The sequence below is a fragment of the Falco naumanni genome, chromosome Z (assembly GCF_017639655.2).
Source record: "Falco naumanni isolate bFalNau1 chromosome Z, bFalNau1.pat, whole genome shotgun sequence".
NCBI classification, from domain to species: Eukaryota; Metazoa; Chordata; class Aves; order Falconiformes; family Falconidae; genus Falco; species Falco naumanni.
In genome coordinates, this window is record NC_054080.1 from 46,336,534 (window position 1) to 46,363,035 (window position 26,502).

Sequence of the window (26,502 nt, forward strand, 5' to 3'; positions counted from 1 at the left end):
AGCAGAAGTGGAGAAAGCAATATTACAGAAGCCTAAAGAAACAAAAGCTACTGGAGCAAAATAATTCCAGCTAATTTCCTGGGCTGGTAGCTACCAGCTTGCAATCATTCTTTTGAAGTGGCCAGTGCTTGTTTACTCCTCCTGTTCAGACTTTCATTTTAAATGTTTGAAGCAACATTTTTGGAATGGGATTAATAATTGTGTAAAATGTAAAATACTATTTTGCTTGGTTAGGTGAAAGTTACTCAGGCCTTCTCCCTTTTCTTTTCATACAGCTTTTGTGAGCCTGCACAGGAAGAAGCTGAGAAGAAAACTGAGCCCTGGAACATGCAAAACCAACTGCCATTACTTTCTGAATACGCAATAAATCCATTACATTTTTTTGTTATGACTCAAATTCAGATCTGCCACATGGCATTATGCACCCTTTTATTCAGGTGTGTGGGTCCAATTGTATGAAAACAACCGAAGAGCCTCATGAAGCATAACTCTCCACTCACCTTTGAAAGTCCATTGCCTAATGTTTCTCAGATGGCTGTTTAAAATTGTCTGGTGTGTCTTATTCTCTGTTTTTAAGAACAGTGTGGCCTATACTACGTAGCACAAAACAGTTCAGACAGCAACAAGATGACCATGGTGATTGATACATGCAATTTGTGAAAATCCTGTTTGGGGAAATACTATATAAATGGAGGGCTAGAACCTCCCAGCCCTTGCTTAGGTGAGTACCTAAGGTCTGGGTGAGTATACGTCCTTCAGAGCCTTTAAAATCTCACCTGTTTCTGTATTTGCAAGCAGATATTAAATTACCTGATGCTATCATATTTTGAAGGGAGCCAAGTTAAACGGTGTAAGTGTCTGCAAGAGCAGGGTTTATAAGGAACTGCAGCAACAGCAGAGTTACTGTGAGACAATCTTTTAAGGGCGTAAGTGTAACATGTAATGGCTTGGAAAGATTTAGTGACCTTTGAAGTTTGAGATTAAAACCTCTACCACCGCAGTAGTTGAGATCTTAGCTTTACCCCAGCAGAAGCTGGAAAGAATCCCACGTGGTTTCTAGACTTCCGTAGGATGAGTACAGATAATATTTTACTTTGACAACATTGCCAGTTTTATCTGAAGGGAGATAACCTCCTTCTAGATACTCTACTAGCCATCAAGGCGACCTAAGTCTGAGAAGCTCCTTCGCTGTCTTCTTGCAAGTACTAATCTCATGTACCCAGTGCGGGGGTCACCACTGATGTTTCTTGTGATGCATTAGCAATTGTGGGTGAAGAATAGAAATTCAGATAGAAAAAACAGTAGCTATTTAAACGTCAAAGAAAGAGCTCACTTTGTCTAAAACAGTTAAAGCAAAAAGTATACTTCAATTTTATGGTATAAATCTACCATCTTGATATGGTAGGTATTGTCAATAAATGCAGGTTTCAGCACAGCAGAGACACAGAGTTAATCCATTGGGGTTGACACAGACACACTGTGGAGTGAAACTCCATTACCTTTCAGTAATGCTGTGAGGATAGCTAAATCAATATCCTGGTGCCCTTCTGATCCCATGCGAAATACTGTGATCTGAAATGTTAAAAGACAATACCATTAGTGAAGCCAGGGTAATTTTTAAAAGAAGAAATTAAATCAGGGTAGCATCATTTGGATCTCAAAAAATGTCCTGCTGGATACCGAATCATCTTACTTTATACATTTTAAGAGATGCTTATTAGATAGGATTAACACACATCTTTGATGAGATGAAATTTACTAAAGATAGAAGTTGTATTAGTGAGCATATGGAAGGAAACTCTCCAGTGATACTCACAGGGTGAAACTGAAGATGAAGGGCTGTTCTTATATTAAAGTAACATTAGATTTAGTGCTCCCAATACATTACTAGGAGAAGTTAGGTGTATTACAGGCTGTGGACATAATTTATGGCATATGGCATTGAATAAATATTTTTGACCAAAATTAGCAACCTATACAACATCATGATAAAGCAGAAAGTTAGATAATAGTCCAAGGATTAGGCTTCTAACGGGTCCAGAAACATCTTTAGCCAAGTGTGGTCAGTGACCTACCACTGTAAGATAAAAGCTTTAAGGCAGCAGGGTGAGACACACAATTCACAGAGTAGCAACGAATATAGTGGGGCTGTTCTTTCAAGCCAGTTTCACTCTTGCTTAAGACTGCACTGAAGCATACACAAGTGTAAAACCCTTGCTCTTTTTGTTGCCATGGCAATAGCTGCTCTTGGGCCTCTGCTTCTCATGAAGCAACCGAGACTGCATTTTTTTTATACTGCCTTTCCTTTATTAATGAAACCTACATCACCATTTTGATCTGAATATGTTTCCTGTTTTTCCGTTTGCCGGTATGGACAGCCTCTTTTTTTTTTTTTTTAATTAAGTGGTACCTTTAATTAGGAATTGTGTAAACGTATTTTACACTCATATTCAGCAGCACGCATTGTCCCCACATTCCTAGGTTCCTACTCATACAGTGCCACTGAAGTGCAGCAGCATCTGGGATAGAGGTCAGCAAACATCAGGGCACAAAGAACAGTGTACGGTGATGGAGAAAGGTGATTCATAAAGTGGTCAAGGTTAAGACAACACTTGGTGACAAGCTGCAGTTTGCCAGCTGAAATAGCTCTGCAGAGTGTATCCCAAGAAATCCAGCACAGAATTCCTGTTGCACTTGTTTCACCTTCACTTGACCCCAAAGCTCTAGGGCATTCAAAGGGAGGTAAGAAACTTTGGGATCAGTGACAGTAGTACAGCATGTTCAAGACTGAAAAGGCAAACTGGATGCAGTAATAGGAAACTGACTTAGCTCAGTCAGTCAACTGATCTACATGATGCCTGAAACAATTAATGGGAAAAAGCATTTATGTTAGGTGTCCTCCCCAGTTAAAGTAGATTGTTTTCAAATCAGACTTAGCTTGACCCTTCCAAGTGTTCCTGAGACAAAGCATAAATACTGCAAAGGATACGTTAATGATCTATTTTCTCTCTCCCTCTGGAATCTACAGCTGTTCTTGGAAAAAACACTTGATGTCTACCCCCATACTGAAACTTTTAGAATAGAATAGAATGGAACAGAACAGAATGGAACAGAATAGTTCTAGTTGGAAAGGAGCTACAACCATCATCTAGTGCAACTGTCTGACCACTTCAGGGATAACCAAAAGTTAAAGCATATTGTTAAAAGCATTGTCCAAATGCCTCTTAAACACTGACAAGTGTATGACACAGACTACGTCTCTAGAAAGCCCGTGCCAGGGTTTGACCATCCTCAATAAAGTAATGTTTCCTGATATTTTTCCTAACGTTTTTCCTAAATCTCCTCAATGACTGGCAAGGAAGCCTTCCCTGCAGTGTAGGCAATCTGCTCCTCTGACCTGTAAAGCACAGTAACATGGGTAGAAATACACATTTCTATGTATGTCTAATCTCAAAACGCAATAGAGATGGCACCTGCTTATGATGTGCTTCCCATGCCACAGATGACAAACTGTGCCACAGAGGTTAGCAGCCAGGCAAGCAGGCCAGAAGGCAGAGGGAAGAGAAAGCCTTCCTCCCTCACCCAGTGGGAAAGAGCAACATCTCCCTTCTCATGGGCAGCTCTGGCAGGTGCTGACAATGAGCAAGTCAATACCGTGCTGCCACCTAACAGTCCGATTGTAACATCATCCTCATAACGCTTTGCAATTTCCTACACAATTTTTGCAACTACAGGCATCTCTGTAGCATTGAAAGGAAGTGTGACAGTCTGGCAAGAAGATCAGTCTGGCAAGAAGATCAGCTAACCCTGGCAGTGCCTTGTTCGTGCCACTGTGCCTAGTGGCACCACCACACAGCAAAATGCCCTTCTTCTTCAAGGCCAAAAGCGAAGCAGTCTGAAGACTGGGGACTGAAAATACTGAACAACAAAGAGTTCAGCAGAAGAAAAAAGTACATCTCAAACTAAACACATGCTCAGCGAACTCCCAGCTTAATTAAAAGGCATCATATAAATTGCAAGCACTGAATAGCTTATCATCACAGGAAAACTCAGGGAAGCATTTTGCATGTACTGGACCACATATAACCCTAATTTTCCAAGTTCTCTTTCATCCTTCTTCCCTGAATGTCTCAGAAGAATAAACCCACTTCAGCAGAACAAATTATTACGTATTAAAAAAAAATAGAAATATGTAATTTTGTTACATGAGGATAAAAAGGCTGTCTTCCCACAGTAACTTGCTCATGCCCAATACTGAACTAGAATTTTAGACAGAACCAAGGCAAAATATCATGATACTTCATTTCAAAATGCTGCGAGTTTAACAGCTCAAAGACTCAGCTGATACTGTGGGCTTTTGCCTGTTCTGAACGCACACAATCTAGGGCAGTAAAAAATATGTTCAGCCTCTCCTTATGGTTTAGCTTAACTATAACTATCCATAGTTGCTTTCCCTCTGTGAGAGATGCACTCCTCCTGTTTGAACTAACTGAAGTTTCATCCAGGCAGATGCTCAGCCACTAGACCTAATCAAAATTAATCCTATTGTGTGAGGCTATCAGTTAGAACTCAACACCAATCCCCCCAAAAAAACCAGTTTGGCTGGAGACTGGGGGTTTGGTAGCAGTCAAAACTGCAAAAAATCTAATGACAAATCAACCACTTTACACTATAAATATCTGCAGCCATCAGGGCCTGTTGAGCTCTCCCCCCGCAGCACCTGGCTGTGCTGCAGCGATCTCCCCTTGAGCAGGGACACCTCTCAAGGTCACCCCTCAAGGCTGAGAGATCCCTTACCTGACACTGGACACTGATGGATGGGTTGGTAAGTGACATTTTTGCACATATGTATAGCAAGCTTACAGGATAATCTTTATATCCCATACTAACATTTGTAAATAGTAGAGTATTGACAGCCAATCCATTTGTACTTATTAATTATTCCACATATTTAAATTTACTGATTAGAACTTAATAAATTAACTACTAGATCAGATCTGTCTGAGTGATCTCTGACTCTTCCTCTGTGATACTCTTCTGTCACAGGTCCTGAAGATGATTTTAGGTAACCTGTAGCACCTTACTACTCTTATGCAGATTTTTTTGAGAAACTTCACAGCTAGTCATGCTTTGAACTGTTGCCTTCCAGCCTGATGAAATGGCTTTTTAATAAGCTGGACCTCATAGGCAGGTCTTTGCCCTGTCATGGTCTCCCATGCTTTTTGGGAAGATCAATTTCTTCTCCTTTCCACTATTGACCTAAAGCTTGACAAATGTTTTTGTTCATTCACAAAATGGAGGATTTAAAATAAGACTGCACTGCAATCAGGCAAGGAACCAACTTTGTCACTCTGTTGATAAAGTATCTCCACTGATAAAACCTTGGTCCTGCTCTGCAGCATTCTTCAGGTATAACTTGTTCACCTTGTATCTTTGCCAGATGTGTTGGTTGCCTTCACTTCTGGACGTCAGAGGTATTTGAGTACAGTAACATTCGCTTTTAAATGGCTAAAGGAAAATATTTCAGCACTCACTGCTCTGCAGAATGAATTTTGGAAGATAAGGCTTAAAGCTGCAGCATGCTGGCTGCTGAACTATTTGTATCATTGCTTCTCCTTTACCTGGCAAAGCCAGATCATTATCAAACCACATATTTGCAACAATTGTTCTGCAGTAACTATTTATGACTGAGGGACAAGGCAGTGGCACTCCAGGAATATTGCTGCTGTGTACAGAGTCCTAGACTAGCAGCCTGTGAGGAACCCTGAGCATCATGAGTGAATGATTCATTAATGAAGAGGGCTGCGCATTCCCCCTGCCTTTTCTCACAAGTTCTCTTGGGAATGCATCCTCACATGATGCTCCTTTGTTTTTCTCTGTCACATTTAAATGTGGATAAAAAGAGAAAATAAACAAGCTGTGTAAAACACAGAGAGGCGGAAAAACATACAATTTGTAGTTGGATGAGATGCTAGTGTGTTATGTGAAAGACTCTCTTGACCTTTCCAGAATGAATTTTGTTTCTGCATTTTATGAGTACAGTTATGAGGAGACAGCAATTGTTTCTAAAATGTGGATGTACTTCTTTACTTCTGCTGTCTTTGTAGTTTTTCCAGCATCCTTTAATTTTTGTAGTCAGAAGCATGAGGAAATAGGGACACACCCTAAAGTATTTATGAAGACTTTACACCTAGGATTGTTCAGTATCTCTAGGTCTCAAAAAGCCTGTCTGTCTGTCTTGCTGGAGACCTGTTCTTGTGATTTATTTCCCCCCAATTAACAGGTAAGAATTTTATGTTTGCAAGATACTAATCTACTTTAAAAATTCATTAACGTACCTATATCTTGCTAGTTGCCATTTCAGGTACTCTGGTAGGTAAATCACTTCAAAGAACTGAGAAACAACACTTTTGTGCAGTTAAAATAGGACATTGACTAGATCCATGTTAGAATGGGCTACAGATGCTACTGCACTAATGTATATTAAACTGCTGTGCTAAAGGAAAATACCTGGGTCAGTAAACTCTATTCCCAGCTACCTTTTGCTGGATGAATGTCTGCCACTGAGATGCAAAAATAACAGCAAATTAAAGACTTAGAAACTCACTTAATAACTCATTACCAAGAAAAAAAGAAAGCCTTTCTTCTCTAAATGAAAAGGAGACAGTGCCTAAGAGCTATTCACCGTTCAAAAGACCTACTGCAGCCCTGTTGAAGTCTGATGTAGAGTCCTAACCTCTCTACAGCTTCAGTGCAAAAAGAAAAGAAAAACAACCTAGTAAGGTGTTTTTACTGGTATGATATCCAGGACATTTACTTATAAAAAACACTACCAAGAAGTTGAGGTTAAATAGTAATACATCCTGAAGACTTGCTTGCCCTGCCAAAACAAAACAAGGGGTAAGAGTTGCAGTATTAGTCAGACTTCTATTAGCCATTCTTTTCCATTGCTTGGAAAAACTAAAGATTAAACTGAGAAATTTTCTTTATGATGAACTAATTCAAACTGTATGTATAAAATGGTTTTCTATTGTGAGCATAGTGAAACTGCATCAGAGTGAAAACCTACCATTTACCCTACTCAGCAATTTCTTTTGAGCTGAAAAAGAGTTTATGTTCAAAGAAGAAAAAAATAATCCCAAAATCAAGTACTTTTTTTTTCTTGTAGGGATTTGGGCCACATTATTATTTCCTTCTAGCTGGTAGTTTCAATTGTTGATGTTAAACTCAATTATTGTAAAAGAACTGTTTTTCGTGTTCCTCTGCCACCACCTTGGGTATTTTCGGGTTGGTCTTTTTTTTATTTCCTCCCTTTTTTCAGCATTCACACTATTTATTGGCTTGAAATGACTTTTTCAGGTAATTGCCTGAGGCATATCAGTGAACAACTGTGACTTCCAACAGCAAGCTTTTTTAAATAGAATTTTCTTCTATTCTTTACAAATATAATAGAATCTGATGTTACCATCCCTTAGAAATACAAAACGGTATTGCACTGCACTGAAGGAAGAGTTAAATCTTCACATGAAAACACACAAACAAAAATGCCTCTGAATCACAAATAAAAGTTATTTTATTAACTTTTTTTATTATCACTGCAAAAATAGTGTTAATACACATTGAGATTCTTGCTAAATTTAACTTTAATGTCTGGATTTCTTTTGATATGCCCATAGTGCTCTACTTGCAAAGTACAGTAAATACTGGTTATTTCCAGTTCTGGGGGTAGCTAGGCAAGGACTACCAGCTCTGCTGCGTTCCTCTCAGGAGGAGGTGATTGGGACCTACCATTCAAACCGTTGTGTCACAATACTATCTCTCATTTACCTCCACAAAACCTGCCCGAGTAAAATGCATGTTTGCACTTAAAAGCAGGAAAAGACCCCACTGTTCCCCCGCCTGCCCAAAACTGGAAAGGTCTCCTCTCTGCCTCATTGCAGATTCTACTGAAGCATCTTAATGTGAACAGGATTAACTTCCAGAAAAAAAACTAGTTGTGTCCTAATTCTTCCTAGGAAAATGTGCTAGGAAATCACTGAGCCGAAAAAGACCTCCGCAAGCACAATAATTGCAGCACACTGTGATACTTGCCAGCAATAATTACAGTCCAGTGGGGTAGAAACCTAATTTTCAGTCAGGGCAGGTAGGAAGCAAGTAAAAAACCAAAGAGATGGAGAAAAAAAAAGCAGCAGGATAGAAAGCAAGGTGCGTGAGCATGAGGGGGTGTGTCTGTGTGTGTAGGGGTTATGTATGTGCAGGACACAGCAGGGGGAAGACATGATCTGACCTTAGACTCTAACAAAAGCACTCATTTTCAAACAGCTCTGCTTTGTGTTTAGCACCAGATCCGTTCTTATTTGACAGATTACTTTTCCCTTTACACAGTTTCTGGTGAAGCAGGATCAGTTTAGCCTAATATGATTCATTCTGTTGTTTTCCTGCCTTAACACTGATACTGCATTGCACTTGTATAGGCAAAGTCAGGTAATACCATCTTACCTGAGAGCAGTGAATACCAAACAGACTTTCGGAAATTATTCAGACACTGAGACACACAACTACTACACTGCTACTTAGGATTTCCCAAGTTCTGTATGTATGTAAAGGCAGGGCTACCTTAGAAATACAGATCACAGCTGCCCATAGGCAGATGTGTACATGTGGTCTTCTCAATGGCAGCTGCCAAATCAAAGGACCAGTAAGAAGAAAATGTATCAAATAGATGCTGAGTAGGGAAGGTGTGGTCAAACAGAAAGCAAATGAAGTCAGGTGAGACAGCCCCTGAAGTCACAGGAACACTGAGACACTTAGGAGGACAAACAGCAGGTTGTAATAGGTTCTAATCATAAAATTTCTGAATTCTTACAACTTGTTCCCCTGCTTGGTTCCTCAATAACTGTTCACATTTCTGTCCCTTATTAATCTGGGTGAAGCAGATCTATTGTGCCTGACAGGTCAGGACTTGTGCAGAAGACAGGCAAAAGCAGTTCTAGCGCCCTGATGAGCAGGTAATATAGATGTATAGGAAATGCCTTGACACAAAAATCTGTGTGTATTGCTTTATAGAGTGTTCTCTAAGCCAGCACAGCTGTGTCATAGTTTGCTATATTGAGGCCTAGCTGGATAAATAAATGATAAACTTCCATCAGTATAAGCTGCTATGCTGTGAACAGGTTTTCACTCTACATGGACAAAGTTCATTTTACTCCTAGAAGCAGAAGCACAGGTAGTGTCAGCAGCCACAGTCATCATTAACTACAAATTTGCCAGGTCAAGAGATGGGAATTAATGTAAAAAACTGTTTTGAAATAATTTAAAACAGTGTTTGGTGAAATTAATCACAGGACATAAAAATTCTTCCCAACTACTACCATATTCAGTTCCTGTTTTGATGCCTTTTCCAACCAAAAAGTGAATTCTTCCCTCCCACCGCACCACTTTTTTTCTAGGACTTACTCTGAAAACTCCACAGAGATGGAAGAACTGCTTCTACTTAAGGCCAGTGTAAGGCCCCAGGACTGAATATGAACAGCCGTGCAGCACCAGGCTGTACTTAGTATTTCTAAAATATTGTATGACATGTGAACATTTTTTTTTTACAGTAAGGTTAACCTCAATCACTTCAGAGTATGAAGAATCAGCTGAAATATATTCAGATTTCTACCTTGTATTTTTTTGGAGAGAGACCACATCATCAGGGAGAATGCAGTACACACCTGCACAGAAAGGTGTTTTAACTCTCTCTCTTGAAGGAGACAAGAGATGAAGAAGCAAATTCATTCTCTACATCTCAGACTGGCAATGTGTGCTGACTAGACAATGGATAGCTGAAGACAGAGGAGAAAACGAGGGTAGCACTGATGAGAGCAAAGTAGCCAGAGTGCTCTCGTTACATACTGTATTCATAGCATCTTAAGAATGCTACGAATTATTCATGCTTTTAGAGACAGAATTGTTTTTCACCGTCATTTTTCACTATGACAGCAGGAGAAAATATAGGGTGATCTAAAATTCAGAGTGATTTTTTTTCCTGCTAACTCCATAAAATTTTTTAATGTCTTTAAATCTCACTTCTGACAAACACACAAATTGTTTGTATGCATCTCAGTTACACAAGTCAGAAAAAAAAACATCTCCCTTTTCTAAAAAAAGGGAGATGGAATTGCAAATACAACCTGAAACTCTCCTGTCTGAAAGCACTGGTTGGTTCTGCAAAATAGGCAATTCCTTCTAGAGTACACGTTGACATTTATAATTTAGCTAGGCCTACTTGAATATTTCAGAGGAAAATTACCCTGAAAAGAAAAATGGGAGTTTGATAAAACAAAGCATAAACCAAAACATTAAAGGAAGTCAGTTATGCAAAGCCTCAAAATGGTTCAGCTAAGAAGGGAAAGCATTTCCTTTTTTCTTGCAGTGAATAATCCTGTTTAACTCAGGAGAAAAGCTGCTTGACGTGAAGGCATAACAAAGATCAAAGTGAGCAGGTGAGTCAATGGATAATACTGCAGAAGGGCCAAATAAGAGAATATCCAGGAAGAGAAAGATTAGAGAGAATTATATTGAGGGAAAACATAAATTAAGTGGTCTACTACTCTGAGGAGTAAGAAAGAGAATTCCAAATGTGGAAATAAGAGGGAGCAGATATGAGGGGAGAAGTCTGAACGTTGGTTGTACAGTTTTTAATTTTTACATCTCCTTCTGTGTTGTGGCAGCACTGTAAAACTTCACGTTTTCCTTTGATCCAATAATTTGTCAGACTCATTGTCTGGTAAGAAGCAATGAAAAAAATAAAAAATCAGTGCTTATAAGAAAGGCAGCAATTCTGCAGCTGAGGAGCCCTCTAGGTGCACAGAAAATCATCTGACAGAAGTTACTGTAAATGTTTGGCTTTCCCTGGAACTGGTAACTTTTGTTCCAGACTGAGACGGATGTGTCAACCCCTTAATGACTTAAAAGAAAAGGATATGGAAACCTCACAGCTCCATCCCATATAAAAAACTTTTTATTTCATAATCTGCACATACTTTTTAAGCCTTAAGCACTGTTAACATTTTGGAATGGAATACTCATATGTTCCAGTGGAATAGATGACCAAAATGAATCTTTGGGAATAAAAATATTGAAAACAGTCCTTTTCCCTTTTACAAACAGGTTTCATGCTGTTGTTACTTTAGGCCGTTTATGACTGTAGTCAGGCAGTGAAATACCAGTCCCTGATTTTAAAGTTTAAGAAACACAAGGAAATATAAACTGTGAGTCACAAAGCGTATAAGCAAGGGAATAGAATTTAGATGTTGTCCTTTAAATCACTAGTCTGTGCACATCAACAGACTGTGATGATAAACACAGACATGTTTCCATGTAGCCTTGCAGTGTTGGAACTGGTTAAGAACAGCCACAGAGAGAGAAATGGTTTTGGGTGATGAGGTAGGCATTTTCATTCACACATTGGTGTAATCCCAGCTCTTCCATCGCCTCCATTCAGGAAAGAAGCGTGGAGTAAATGTGATGTAGTTCACTTTCTCCAGCTCTTCTACAGAGAGGGTTCTTGGAGGTATTGACAAGGTACTACCTTTATAGATTTTCTTCTGAAAACATAAAATGACTTAAATACATATAAAGGGACATGATTCAGCTCTGACAGCTGAATCTGAAGTAACAGGAATTAAGACTCATTGAAACCTAGTATATAGGAGTTTATTAACCGCACTGGTCCCAAAGAAGCTATTACCCACAAACACTGATACACTGATGATATAAGAACCATGCATGGGTTCCAGCACACATCAAGGAAAAGCCTTAATAAAATGCTGTAAAAGAAGTTTGCTGCCATGTAACCCCATCAAATGGCTAGTTCTCCCAGCAGGCACTCTTCTGACAGATGAGCAAGCACCCATGCTACAGACTGCAGGGGTTACAATCAACTTCTTATCTATGTGTGTGTCTGACCTTCTGAGTAAGACCCACGTGTGTACCACTTGAGCTTTGTTTTAGATAGTCTCAGTTATCTCTGGTCTTTATGTGGGTGAGTGCTCCCACAAAAGTCCTATTAGCTCATTCTGGGAAGCTAAGAACTGGCAGCAAATCGGTCTTGGACAGTTTTACTCTTGAACAAATAGGCTCCTTTTGGCACCTAACCTTGGATATGCAATGTCTCTGCTCTCCTGTTAAACTAAGTCCTGGGTAGGACAATTTCTGTAAAAAACAGCCAAGAAAGCTATGTCATTCTGTGCTTTTAATGAGATAGTAAGATAATTTAACCTTTAATGCATATGTGAGTATCTTGCTCACAGATACTAAGCAATGTAAAAATGAACTGTTTTTCAAGGCGAAGATTAATAAAAAAGCCATGAATGATGTAAATAGCTCATCACTGAGATGAATAGACCTAATATTGTTACTTTAAAAGAACAAGAATTCAGTTTGGTCATTCCCTCTGCTGTATATACTGAAAAATTATGTCTTGCAAGTCATTGCCTTAAGCATATTTGTCTGCAGGATTTACATGCAAAGATATGTCTTCTAATCTGAACTGAAAATGCTGACCTTAGAATTACAGTCAGTTGGTGGAGTGGCAACAGTGTTAAAATCAGTGATTCTAACTCCATCTTAAACTTCAATTTCTAGTTTTGCTTTGCAACACATTTTCAAATAGTCTGACAGTACATGGATGCCCAGGTTGCTTTGCTATAGATGATGCAGTCATATGCTTATTCTGTATTTAAGTTGACAATGTCATGATAACGCACAGAAACCAAGCAGCAAACATAGCCACAAACCGTAAGTTTCCTAGCTTGTTTGCTGGTGAGACTAAGTAGGTAATATTTGGAAAAGACAGCTCACTTAGTGTAAGATATTTCTATAGGACAGTAAAGTTGCAGTTACTGCTGTATCTGCACAGAACTTGCAACTCATACAGTGAGCTCCTCGACTAAGACTAAGATACTATAGCATAATGAACGGGTTTCTGTGCCCCATCCACAGCTACAGAAGGAGTAATTATATTTTCTAAGAAACACAAAGGAAATTACAGCTCCCCAGACAAAACTGAGGCAGGGAGTAAGAAAGGTTTCTGAACAGTATTGTGGAGTTTATAAACTGCATGGAACCCTTCCAACTCCCTGATTGCAAAAATTAAGTCTATATTGCTGCTGTGTCACACAGTACTGCTTTGCCTTCACTTCCATTACTGGGACAATTGACAGAGCTGCATAATGACTCCGTGTGCATTTCCCTGAATTACTTGTTAATAGTGTAAATGGGGTAATGGATATTTCCACAGGCTTATATTTTCAGAGGGAAAAGAAACACCCTAAATTTAATTCCTGTAGCTGTAATTTTAATCACAGAAAACACAGGAAGAGGACATTTGTAGTACATTGCATTAGTATCTACTAGGCGACTCCATCTGTGATAATTGTACATGCAGTATGCACCAAATAAAACAGAAAATGTCTGCTTACTGAATGTAACCAACAGAAGGAATACTGGTCTTTGCAGACCTGTGCTGACAACGGTACAGCAGAGATTCAGGATGGAATAAGTAACTACCTAAATTGCACATTTTTGCTTCACCATTTGGTCTGACATTCTTGTGCTTTCTGTTAGCAGAAGCCCTACCTCATCTGACAGCAGTTGAAAAGCAGCTGGTAGGATCAAAAGCTTTTCAAGGCTTCAGTGTAATACAACAGCTGCCTTTGTTTTTTTTTTTTTTTTTGTCTTTTTTTTTTTTTCTTTTCCCTTACAGTGTATATAACTGCTTTGCTTGTAGAACTGGTTCTCTGAATTACTGACATAAAAAACTTGGTCCTAGGATTAGATTTTGTTCTCTGTGAAGTCAATGGCAAAGCCCAGCTAACTCCATATGACTTCTTGGCAGCTGAAGAAAGAAAATACGGTTCTATCTCTTTAGCAAAAAGAAATCAAATGAGGTTTGCAGAATTTAAAACTACCCTGTAATCATCATCTTAACACTTACCTAAAGAGGTAGGGTCTATGTGCTAGACTAATTCTATTGATTTGCAATGACTGGACAGCAGATTTAACCTTCGTAAAAATTAGGAGTGTTGCTATAGTCACTGCTGAAGAGGATTAGCACCTCCATTTGGATGCAGAGAACTAATTAGCATCAGCACACTTTATGATGGAAATTCATATAGTGTTTCCAAGGGAGAGACTAGAGTTGTTTTAGCAACCAGCAGGTCAGTGGCTACTTGATGCTTTCCTGCTCCAGATCTCTACTGTCAAATTACATGCTGATCACAGCAACTTAACTCCTGCAGGAACTGTCGTTGACTTTTACTGTTTGAGAAGTCACCAAGCCTCTTCTGCCTCCTCTACAAAAAAAAAAAAATAATCATCAGCACTAAAAAATCTTAGCTGAAATAATTTATTTGTTTTTGAAGAAAAATTTCTTTAAAAAAATGGATCTGAATAAACCTTTTAACCTTTGGGAAGCCCAAAAAAATAGTGTGACTATATGCTGGTGAATTCTTAGAAGTCCGTCTGATTTAACTAATATTTAATTCAGAACATATCTACGTGTATGCTAGTAAACAACTGCAGATGGTGTTTAATAGCATACTAATTCACTGACCCTGCACATCCAGCTGAAAACTACAATGCTTTTTTGCAGACAGTATATGATCAAGTCAAGCTCTTCCAGAGACAAGGACATGTTTGCTCCAGCCTCTTCAGTCAGACAAAGCTGAAACCACCACAAAGAGGTCTTATTTGTAGTTCAAATAGAAAATAAACTGCTAAATCACTCAACAGCTTCCCAGTACTTTAGGTAAGTAACCAATAAGCTGAGTCAAAGCCCTGCATTAGTAAGATAATATAGGGGTACAAATGTTAGCCTTGCAGCACAACTGTGCATTTCTGGACAATTTGGATCCACATCTGTTTGAAAGAAAAAATAAATAGCAAGCAACTTCATGATGCAGGCTGTCCTGACCTCAGCTCAATGCACCCAGCTACTTCAGCATGACACCTGTTTTGTTTAATCTGACAGCACCAGAGTTGCAAGTTAGTCATGAAGTCACCTGGAATAACCCTTTACCATATATACACACTCAGCAGCACAAAGTAGAAGTAAGCCTTACGCTGTCCCCAAGGAGCCATTATGTTTGACACAGTGCATACTGTGTACTGACCATACATCGAGGTACAGGAATAACAAAAGAAGAGGCAAGTAAAGTAAATATCCTTTACTTGCTAACGTAAGATAAAGATGGGATTTTGTTGTTTCTCCTGAAGCAAAAAACAAATTGTGTCTGTAGCCTCTATGTGGAAATGAGTTCCAGGAATTCATGGATGTACACAAATGTAGGCTCACCCTCCATACACTTTGTTCTGCAAACCCTTCTTGTAATGCAGTGGTAGGCAATGACACTATCAGTGTTTAATGTGGTCACTGAACCTTTAAATATTCAAGAAAACAACTTTAGCACAGAATGGTCATGGTAGTAATAAGAAAACAACCAGGAGGTGGTACACAGTTTTTACTACTGGTGTAAATGGGCCATTTTTTGATTACTAAGGTACTACAATTGGATCTATCCTGATTTACGGCAAATGGCTTTTCTATTAAATGGATATAAGGTTAGGTCTATTCACTCTCAAAGCACTATTTTGGAAGCATTAGTTTTATCACAAATACATCTGACAATAAGCGTGGTTGTTTTCAGGGACATGGACCTTTCTGGCTTACCAAAACAGCCTTTCCCAGAGCCTGCCCAATGAAACTCCACAGATGGACCCACACAGCTTGTTGGAAAGCACATTCTGGCTCCTGAGAAATTTACGTTGTGATTTGTGAACAAAGCACTCCAGCAACGTGGCTGTCTAAGCCACAAAATAATTAAATACTCCTAAAAGAATGGAGCAGCCTGTATTTGTCAGGAATCTCAAGTACCAGAATTACTGTCTTTAAGGGAAAATAGTAAGGCAAATTTATTTACTGAGGCAGAAATAAATGCTCCTTTGCACAGCTGGAAACAGACTTCTGAACTATAACACAACGCAATGTGTTTTCAGAGACTATCGGAAATGAACTCTTTGGACTGTGATCTGAGGGATTCCCTTCCTCATTGCCACTTGACTCTGGGCTCAAGCTGAGGCTCCAGTGGGAAATGTCCCTGCTGGACTGAGTCCTCAGGCGATGCCCTCACCTGCTCTTTGTATTCTGAGATCATCAAGGTAATCACAATAGAAAAGAAGATCCCCAAACACCCTCACAGACTGTCTCATTCTCCTTTTTTTTTTTTTTTTAAATTATGGAATTCCACCTTATTGTAACTTTGGACTAATTGATATGGAATCCAAATGTCCAAAGCAATAAATTCTTCTTTATTTTCTTAAATTCCCCCTACCTTCCGCTATTACTAATTTTTTTTTAGTTTTTTAGTGGCAGGCAAGGTATCACCAAATGGGCTGTTTTAACTTCTCATGAGCTGCATGCAGGAGATGAGAACATGTACAAAAATGTTTGTGGTGCTTTTTGAAAAAAGTGTGGACTGGACTTTACAATGCTGCTTTCTGCCCACTTAGCTTTGGTCAGCTTCAGGCTCCTATTTTAGGAACTTCATGGCCTAAACATTTTTTAAGACACCTATGCAAATGTAACAGTAGAGGATCTCCACAAATTATGCACAAAACACTCTCCTACTCTTGTAATCTACAGTTACATAAAATGACCTGTATAGTCGACTTAATTTAAAATAGATTTTTATACCATAAACCTCATTAAGCACACTGGTCCAAATACAGTTCTGAATATAAACTCTGATTCTTGCTGTATCAACACACCTAAGTTTACAATTTAATAAAAACTAGTCATGAAATTGAGAAGTGGAATTTGCTCTTTCTTGCAAACCTAACAGACTTAGATATCTCCTCTGCTATGGCCTCATTTTATCATCCAGCTTGTGTACTCAGATTTTATTCAACAAACTAATTTACACTTTATCGAATAAATGGAATGTTGCACATCATAATAATGATGCTCCCTGGGCATGCAATTCAGAGACCATTCTTTAAGGGTGAAGTCCAAAATGTCAGAACTTGACATATCCGATGTTCTGTGAACAGGGTAATTTTTGTTATGATTTCTTCCTGCCCATCACACTTACGTCAAATTTATAAAGGAGATTCCAGTCTCTTTACAAATTCTAAGTAGGTAGAGTAGGAAAAAATATTTCAAAGATAGCTTTTTTCTCCCTCCCAGAGATTAACTTGCATTTTATTTTCTCTCTCCACATCTGTATTTACATACTTTACTATAAGTACTTCCTGCCTGTACCCTGTTTTCACTTAATTTTGTAGTAGCACACTGTAATACGACAAGCCTCTCCAGCACTGTCTACTTTGTTCCCTATGAATTCAGTAGCCACAAAGTCAGACAGTGAGGCACTTAGTGAACTTAGGGAAGATAGCCATGATTAATTTGGCTGCTGCTGAGCTCTCTGAGACAAACTTCCTTCTGTTTGTTTCTTTAGGGAGAGAGGAGATAAGACTAATTATGTAGCCCCTTCCTCAAGCAGTGTTTTGTCTTGTGCACAACCAAATCAGAAAGTCAAACCTGAGAAAGGACAAGAGCTGGAACACATGTGGAAGTATGAAACATCTGGCTTTGTAGAACCAGTGGTCACCACTCACTCTTGGGAACACTTTGTATCTCCAAGGTCATCCATCTCTTCAGGTAATACCATCTTTACCATTATAGAATCACAGAATTACAGAATAGTTTGGGTTGGAAGGGACCTTTAAAGACCATCTATTTACAACCCCCCTGCCATGGGCAGGGACACCTTCCACTAGACCAGGTTCCTCAAAGCCCCATCCAGCCTGGCCTGCAACACTGCCAGGGATGGGGCATCCACAGCTTCTCTGGGCAACGTGTTCCAGTGCCTCACAACCCTCAGAGTAAAGAATTTCCTCCTAGTATCTAATCTAAATCCATCATCTTTCTTTTAAATTCATATAAAAGGTTATGAGTCTTAAAGGACACCAGTGGCCTAGCAACCACACCTCAGACATAAAATCTTTCTAGCATACCACTGCTAAAATTAACACCCTGAGTACAACTGAGGTACCAGAGAAAAATGTTTGTTTTAATATATTCTCTTTACATATGGTTGGGTTAGTGGCACAAATTCAAATTCAAAACACCTAATTTTGGGCAAACCATCTCATGCAGAACAGCTTTTCACAAGGCATGTAGGTAAAGAATGTCAGTGGTGATAGAGGTTACATGTCTGCAAAGAAACTTGTAAGGAATGTACAACTGTGTTTGGAATAAAGATGTGAAAATTACAGTTAACTTTGCATTAGCAGAGTTTGTTCAAAGCCTGACAGCTCCTTCTGGATTCCAGATTTTTCCAGTCTTGATAATTCAGTGTCTGTCTCTACTTTCTGTTCTTAATTTCTTCCTACTTTCCTGCCTTCAGGCTTTTCCTTCTGCCTGCCTTCCTTCCTCCCTTGTTCCCTCTCTTTTGCTCTCTCTCTCTTCCCCACTCCCTTCCTCATTCCCTTCTCCTGTCTTCTATCATTAGGCAGGTTTTTTATGGTTGCATACAGAGCTCTGGTTCACACATAGAACCTATACATACATATTGTTGTTGTCATCATCACAATTATTAATATTATTAATTATTACTATTATTATTGCTACTACATTAACAGAAATGGGATCTCCCTGCTAATCATTGATAAGAAACATGACAATAAATTCAACATTAATGTACACTGAGGCACATATGTACTACACATGTAAAGCAATCTCAAGTGCCATGGAGGTCATGGTACATCTTGCAAACATTAACGGATAGGAAAAGTATTTCTGTAGCACAATCATATTTTTCTGAGAATTTTCAATGCAAAGGAGAATTTAGAGGGGACAAAAAGAAAAAAGAACTCTACATCTTAATGTAGTTCAGCTAGGGAAGGGATGACTAGTCTATACCTTATGGTTTGCACTGACTAATTGTGAATAGCTAAAGGGTGTTCAAGTTGCTGTACAGTTTGAATTATGATTGTGGAAGAAGGTGGCAGCAGGGACTGTTGTATGTCCAGTTCTGTCAACCATCTACATTGCAACAGCATAGTGGAACTGTGTGCTGCCGTCATGTCTTCCCTGAAAAGTTACCCTTGGGATCCTCTCCTCTCTGCCATTGTCCAAGGTACAAGCCGGAGGATTGTGGTACATATAAATGATTAGTTATGCATGAGGAAGGCTGACCACTTTTTGATGGATGCACGAACTGCTGGTTATTGAACAGAATACTGTGCTTTTGGCAAGTTAAATCATGTAAAGAAGTACTTTTGGTTTTGCAAAGCTCTATCTAGAAAAGCAGCCTTTTTAACACTTCCTAACCATTTCCCCACTGTCCTCCTCCAGTGGTATTAAGTACTCTATGCTGTATTCTCAACTAAAATGAAAAGGCACTGCAGAGCTTGAAGTCACAAAAAACTCAGTTTCAGAAAATGAAACCCAATCTTTCCTCTTGAGCGTTACCCTACACAAAGTGTGGCAGACTGTCAGCCTGGAATTCCAGGAAGCTCCATTATGGACCAGAAACAAAGCTCAGAAGAAAGTTTAAGTTACAAAATTAAGTATGTCTCTTCAGTCAGTCTGAAATAACTGATTTTATATCTATATCTATATCTATATCTATATCTATATAAATAATATCAGAAATACTGCCCCCGGAACTGAATCCCAAGTTTTTTACAATGTGATTTTGCTTTAAAAATACTTCTGCTAAAGCAGCCTCATGGAGCTCCCAGAAACTGTTGAAAGATTTTGTGTTCTTCAAGAAAGTGTAAGTATGTGTTAAAGGTATAGTCTTGCCACTGCAGAATAGGAGCCTTGGAGTCAAGCTGTTTTCTTTTCCTGTCACACATCTCCATAATAAAGTAATAGCCCTAGTGATACTTGTGCAACTCTACAGCATCTTTAAAATATGATCCCAGTGACAGATAAACAATTACGCTTCCTTCTGAGGCTTTCTGTTACATGAGACAGAATTTTAATCACGATATGCCTGAGGATGACTGGAAAGTAATAAAGTAATCCAGTAAATCTGGATTTTTTCCTGTCAAAGGAAATTTAGAGGAATTTACAAAGAAAACAGATCTGTTAGATTAATAACTTTAAATGAGAAAATACAGATTAAAGGAAACAGAAGTCAGCATGATATAATATCTCTCTAGAGTCTGGATCACAGTGATCAGATTTGTGAAATCTTTCAACAGACTTGAACAAAATCATGCACTGAGCTCTCTCTTTGCCTCTAAGGAAAGTGTGAACGTACCAGTTCCTTCTTCTTCATGCACTCCATGAGGATAATGAAGAGGTGCTGTGCTTGGGTTCGGGTGTATGTGAAAGTCTTCTGTATGGTAACTAGCAACTGGTCCCTCAAAGACTCGTTGATAAGTCTGAAATTCAAAAAGAAAAAACGTAGTAGAAAAACAGATACAAGGGAACATTGCAACTTCAGCCGAGGACCAAAGAGTTAGACAACAAACCACTGCAGGCTGTTTTGGACAGGTCTGAAGGACAGGAGTTGCTGAAACCATCAGAGGCAAATTGGAAAACACTGTTAATAGAAAAACACATTGATCATGTTGGGGTCCCTTATCTCCAAAGTTTTTTACTTCAGTCCCCACATACTATATGATAGAAGGTCATTCAAACTATCAGCTCTATGGGAAATCCTAACAAAAACAAGAACCACATTGACAGCCTGGATTTGAGGGTGACAAACACTTTTAGCTGAACTGAAGAGCCCTTTCTATCAGTGAGTTAGCAGAATTCAACTCATGGCTCATTTTATGAAACTGGGAGCACTTGTGTTGTCAGTATTTTTGATTTTAGCTTGAATATTTCAACTCATATTATTAATGCTGCACATGACCAGGTAAGAAAATGTAAAAAAATATTTTTTTGTTCCTGAGTCCACTTGAAGAAACCATTTTGCTTTTGTTCATGCTCATCTTATGGGATTTTAAAGAGTAACCATTTTTATATTCCTCCTCAGTGCTAATGATAGTACTTGCAAAAAATGGCCCAACAGCACAAACAGATAGTAATATTACATGGAATATTAGTACTTGAACCCTATCCCTTGATACTGAAAAGCCTATTCCTCAGAACTGTTCTGCGTAAAATGTTTTTCTTAACGTCTTACAAAATGGTGGGCTCTAATTTAGAATATGTATCCTTTGATGTATTAAAGCTTCTACACTACAGCAGTTTTCTCGCTTAAAAATTGTAACTGACTGTTTTGGAGGCTAAGTCATTGTTGATCATCTGGGGGCATGAAAATCAGAGAGGTTTCATGACTCATATATTATGACAGAACATAAACAAAGATTTAGCCCTGCAGCAACCGCCAAGAATTATCAGAAGCAGCACAGTATCTAAAAGTCACTGTTAGCTTATGGCAGCTGCTCTGGGAGAACAATGACCGTACCACTGTTTATTTCGTAGTACTGGTAAAAGTTGCATGTACTTCTCTGCAGCAAGGAAGCCCAAATGAGACTGCAGGATACTCATTACACAATTGAATTTCAAATAGGATTTAACTATCTAGTCTTTATACCTACAGAAAATATGCCATTAGAAGAGACAACGAATGGGAATGGGAAAGAGGTACAGAGGTGCATAGGAGAATATAGAAGGCCTGACACATGGAATGCATATGTTCTCTACCCAAATTTGACTTTGACTGTAAATATCCCTGTTGAGTAAGACTTCCATTTCACAAAGAAGCCTGTAAGGCAGAAGTCAATTTGTTTGGATTAAAATAAGTTTACATGCGGTTTTAGACCGTGTTGTGGATCACTGTTCTTTCTATGCCTGGCTCCTCCTGTTGCGTTCTACTTTATTACAGACTCTTCTCGAATGCAGTCTACCTCTGCAGTTCCTTTTCTCATCGAGGAGCAGCACAGCCAGAGGTTTTTTTTTCTTGGGATGCTGGAGAGGCAACAACACTGCAGTTAATGCTCACTCACTATGTAAGCACTCCTTCTCTGCAGCATGACCTGTTTGCCCCCAAAAAAGGCAACATACAATTAATTAAAACCTCCAGCCCTCTTGGCGGGCCACTATGACAGCTGACAGCAGAGGACTTTCTGTGTGAGGATTATAAGAAAAAATAACCTGAACACCTGTACAGAAGCAAGGATGTTGCAAGCATGTGGATACATGAAACCATGGCAGAACACTGAACTGTAGAAAGGTTGAACTGTAGATTTGCCTCATGTTAAAGACAATCAACTTGGAAAGGCTAACACCCTGATAAGCCCTAAAATACTTTGAGTTTCAGATTAGTAGGTCATATATAATATAAATTCTGAAACCCCCTATTTAGGCTATTTAAAAAAACCAGCAGCTGGATATTTGCTTTAATCAGGAAGGCTGTTCTTAACAAAATGATGCTATCACTGTAAATATAAGCGGTTCAGAACTATGCAATTTTTGATCCTTCAATCTAACAAAGAAAAAAGGGGTTAATCACTAAGAACAAGTTTCCTGAAGAGAACTGGAGAATCTAAAATGAGATTTAAATAAAGCTCTTATGCATGAAAAGTGCATGAAGTATATGAAAAATTTCATGGGATTGGAAGAATCTAAGATTAGAGAACTGCAGAAAATATTTCCAAAGATTCTGGGATGAAACCCACCCTGTTTTCTCATAATAATGTAGTTTTCCTTAAAAAAAGTGCAGAATCCAAACCTGAAATTCAATTTCAGAAATTGGCTGTCTTTCAGATTAACACACACAGAAAGCAAGAAAAAATTGCTTTCATAAGCATTGAATGAAAGCAGAATTCAGTCCTGAGGCTTCCCGAACAGCCATCACTTTCCTTTCCTGAATTACAGCTATCAGAAACTGTCTCATATCATAAGTTTAAACAGCACATAAAACAAACTCCATGTGAAAGAGACTGAGATTTTTAGAAAAGAAGCATCAAGAAGTGGTTCCCTAACTAGTGGGGTACACATTTATTGAGTACCACCCCTCAGAAACTTCTTGTTGTCATAATTTAATTTATGCAGTTTTCTAGCCTTACTACTTCTTTTTTTTTTTTAACTTTTCATTGGTCTGCAATTCTACAGCAAGCCTGCTCAATGTCTTCGTGAGACAAAGAACTTGAAGTGATTGTAATCAGAAAGAGAAACTATAATAGTAAACTTTGTGTAAACTGAAATCAGTCATACCAAGGCTATATCACATTTACTCCTTAGGAATCTGTAAGTGTTAGAAGGTTTCATATCGTGTGTGTGTTACCCAACTGGGAAAAACACAAAATGTGCCAAGCTATTAAAGGCTAAACTTATGACACATACACCAAATCCAATGCACATAAAACTAGCAACAGATCACTGTGAGCAAAACTACTGGGACTTGCATATAGGGGGATGATTTATCCACTATGCAAAGACAACCACATTTAGTACACATACAACTTGAGCACACACTTTTTAAAATCACAGATTCCTGATTTTAGATTCAGGGGAAAAGAGGTGGCTCTTGAGTCTTGTACTTAGACGTCTAACCTAGAACACAAGAGATTCTTGGCCTTTAACCTGGGAACAGTATATTCAGCAGCTACTGTCATGGATTATGAACCTTATATGCACAAAGCTCTATAGGCATAAAACTGCCCACTTTACCAGACTGAAACTCTATGATTAAGATGTCCTTCAAAGTCAGCGTACTCCCATCCTAAGAAAACTGGATAGTGTCAGATGAACATAGTATTTTTATCAGCTTTCTGCTAGGCTTCAGTTCAAAAAGTATTTTGCAAGATACCAATAAAGTCCTGTCTGGGGCACTTTGATGGCATGATTCCCTGAATTCCACTGCCATGGAAGCAGTACTGCAGATAACTTGCTCCTGCCTAAACAAAACGTCTTACAGAAGAACAATTTAACCTGTTCTTTTCTTTCATTCCCCACATAGCTCAAATCTGTTCTTTCATTCACTAAATACCTAAGGTAAGCCCATTTTCCTACTAGTCCAGGTAATCAACATTTTTTTTCCCAGAGGAGTTGGACTGCTGGTGGAATTTAGATACCTACTGTCAAAAAGCTAGCATCTAGAGTAGACCTATAGACATCTACTTTTAATTTCAGAAAAAAAAAATCTACTCATAAATGTTGCTAAGAGCGCGTGTTTTGTTTTTTTGTTTTTTTACAGAAGATGTTAGCATTAGTTTCAATGCATCAGATTATCAGAACTGACCTGTATGGACTTACCACAGGAAAAGAGGGAGAAAGATCTCTTGGATCCAGCAAGAGATGGATTGACACTGAATTGATGAAGTAAATAAAGTGACATTGTATTTCTGTCCAAGAAATGATAAAAGATAAACAGCAAGACAGAACTCCCTTCATTGCTTTGGCCAATGCAGAAGAGACAGATGACAGCAATTTGGCATCCTCCCTCCTCAGAAAGAAATTTTATTTTAAGTCATGCCTAATATTTGAGGAGATAATAGACATTCCACTCAATAACACTGCAGTCTTTCAAACTCATGGGATATGATTTTGTAGTGAACATTGGAGAGGATTTGAAATATCTGGCATATAGCCAGTTCCCTAAATTATTTAGTCTTTTTTCTCCAGAGATTTTTAATATTGGAGTTGTACAATGTGCTAGACATTTATAAAGATTTTGCTCTTACCCAATTTCTAAATGCATGTTCATTATAGTATTTTTTAAACCTCTTGTTATCAAAATGCTTTGAAGTTCTTTAAATGAAAGTCTTCATTCAACGAACTGCACATAATGTGTTTCTATCTTTTCATTTGTGAATTCTTTTTTAAAAAATTATTCTTTTTATTCAGGATAAAGAAAATATATCCATAAAGTATCAGTGTGATGTGAAAATTATTCCCTGCCTTCCTTTATGGGAAGCTTAGGGGATTTTCTCTGTAATTATGATTTGCACTTTAGACAATCATATCATATATGAGAAACATGTCCAGAGGCTCTGCTGATATTTTTTTCCAGTGGAATTACAAATAAAGACACAGTTGTGCAACTCTGTGGGACAGACTGAAAGTTGTCATACTTTTTAAAATTCACAGATTTTGAATAGCATTGTTATGAGAAAATACAGAAAATAAATGTAATTATTCCTTTGTTTTACTCAAATAAAGATGATTTTTGGGTGCTTTTATGAGGAATCAGCTTTATTTGCAGGTCTTCACTGGTGGTCATTCTTCTACACCATTTTTCCATGACTATGTTTATTAAATGGCTGTCCCTACACCAAAAGAGGGATGATTGTATTTCAACAAAGAAATGGCCTTCTATCCAGCTTTTGATTTGCAAAGTACCTTGTTACAAGAGAAAAGTAATTACATCAAAATATGTAATGTAAGAATGATCTTACAAAATAATTCAGATGTGATAGGACCCATGATCCCCCAATACATTGTAGACACCATGGGGGATACAGAAAACTCATATCGTACCTATGATATATAATAGTTGCAGTTTACGGTTCTTTTACTTCCAGCTTGTGCTTTGATAAAAGACAATGAAATGAGAAGGTATCCTCGATTATACAGTTAGCAATACTTCAGCTCTATATGGATGAGAGTTATTAACAATTAGGATATTCACTTAGGAATTCATATGGGCTAAATTATGACTCCTTTTGCTCAAAGTGGAGCATCTCTATATTTTCCCTATTAGAAAAAAAAAGAGATTTAAGTAATATATTTCATTTATGAAACCTAAAAACTATGCCACAGTGGTTGCAGAGACAGATCAATCCAAAGGCAATCTTCAGTGATTCTCATATGAGGATGCTTATTTAAAGCATAGATAATGTTTTGTGTCTCCTTGTGAACATTAGGCAAGAAGTAAATTTTTATGGCGTTGAACTGAACTCCATAAGGATTCCATGCTTGCAGAAGTAGAACTGATGGAGTAGTTAATATACTATAAAGTCAGCTTGGAGACTTCACTCAAATATTGCAAACCACTTCCTGTTCTGTAAGGAAATGTTTGTCTAAGAAATGACACACTTTTAACCTAGTGTTTATTTTTTCTCATTTTAAATTCAGCATCTAATTAAAAAAACTAGCTCTCTGAGGATTAAAAGCTACTGAATGATCCTAAAAATAGTTGCAGTTTACAGTTGTTTTACTTCCAGCTTGTGCTTTGATACAAGACAATGAAATGAGCAGGCATCCTTGATTATACAGTCAAAAATACTTTGGCTTTATATGGAAGAAAGTTATTAACAACTAGGATATTCACTTTAGGGATTCATATAGGCTAAATTTGGGTGTTCGTGATTGATCTTATGTTTTTACCCCTCAATGCTGTTTAACACATTTTCAGCTTTTAAGTAAATGAGAAATCAAGTGCTTCAGAGCCTGGAGAACCTGACCTTTAAATTAGGGCCAACAGCGATGAGCAGCCAAATAATTCTTCCAATTCATCACATGGGAAAGCTTGCAGTTAAGCTGTC

At 38.2% G+C, this 26,502-nt stretch overlaps 1 protein-coding gene across 1 annotated transcript in view; it reads right to left on the reverse strand.

Moving 5' to 3' along the window:
* The window catches only part of TRPM3 (transient receptor potential cation channel subfamily M member 3), a 285,325-nt gene that overhangs the window by 71,452 nt on the left and 187,371 nt on the right, over positions 1 to 26,502 (reverse strand). The window contains exons 8-9 of the mRNA XM_040580618.1: positions 20,319 to 20,442; positions 1,500 to 1,572 (exon numbers count right to left, since the gene is read on the reverse strand). Coding sequence (XP_040436552.1) covers positions 1,500 to 1,572; positions 20,319 to 20,442 — 197 coding nt within the window. The remainder of the gene's footprint in view (positions 1 to 1,499; positions 1,573 to 20,318; positions 20,443 to 26,502) is intronic.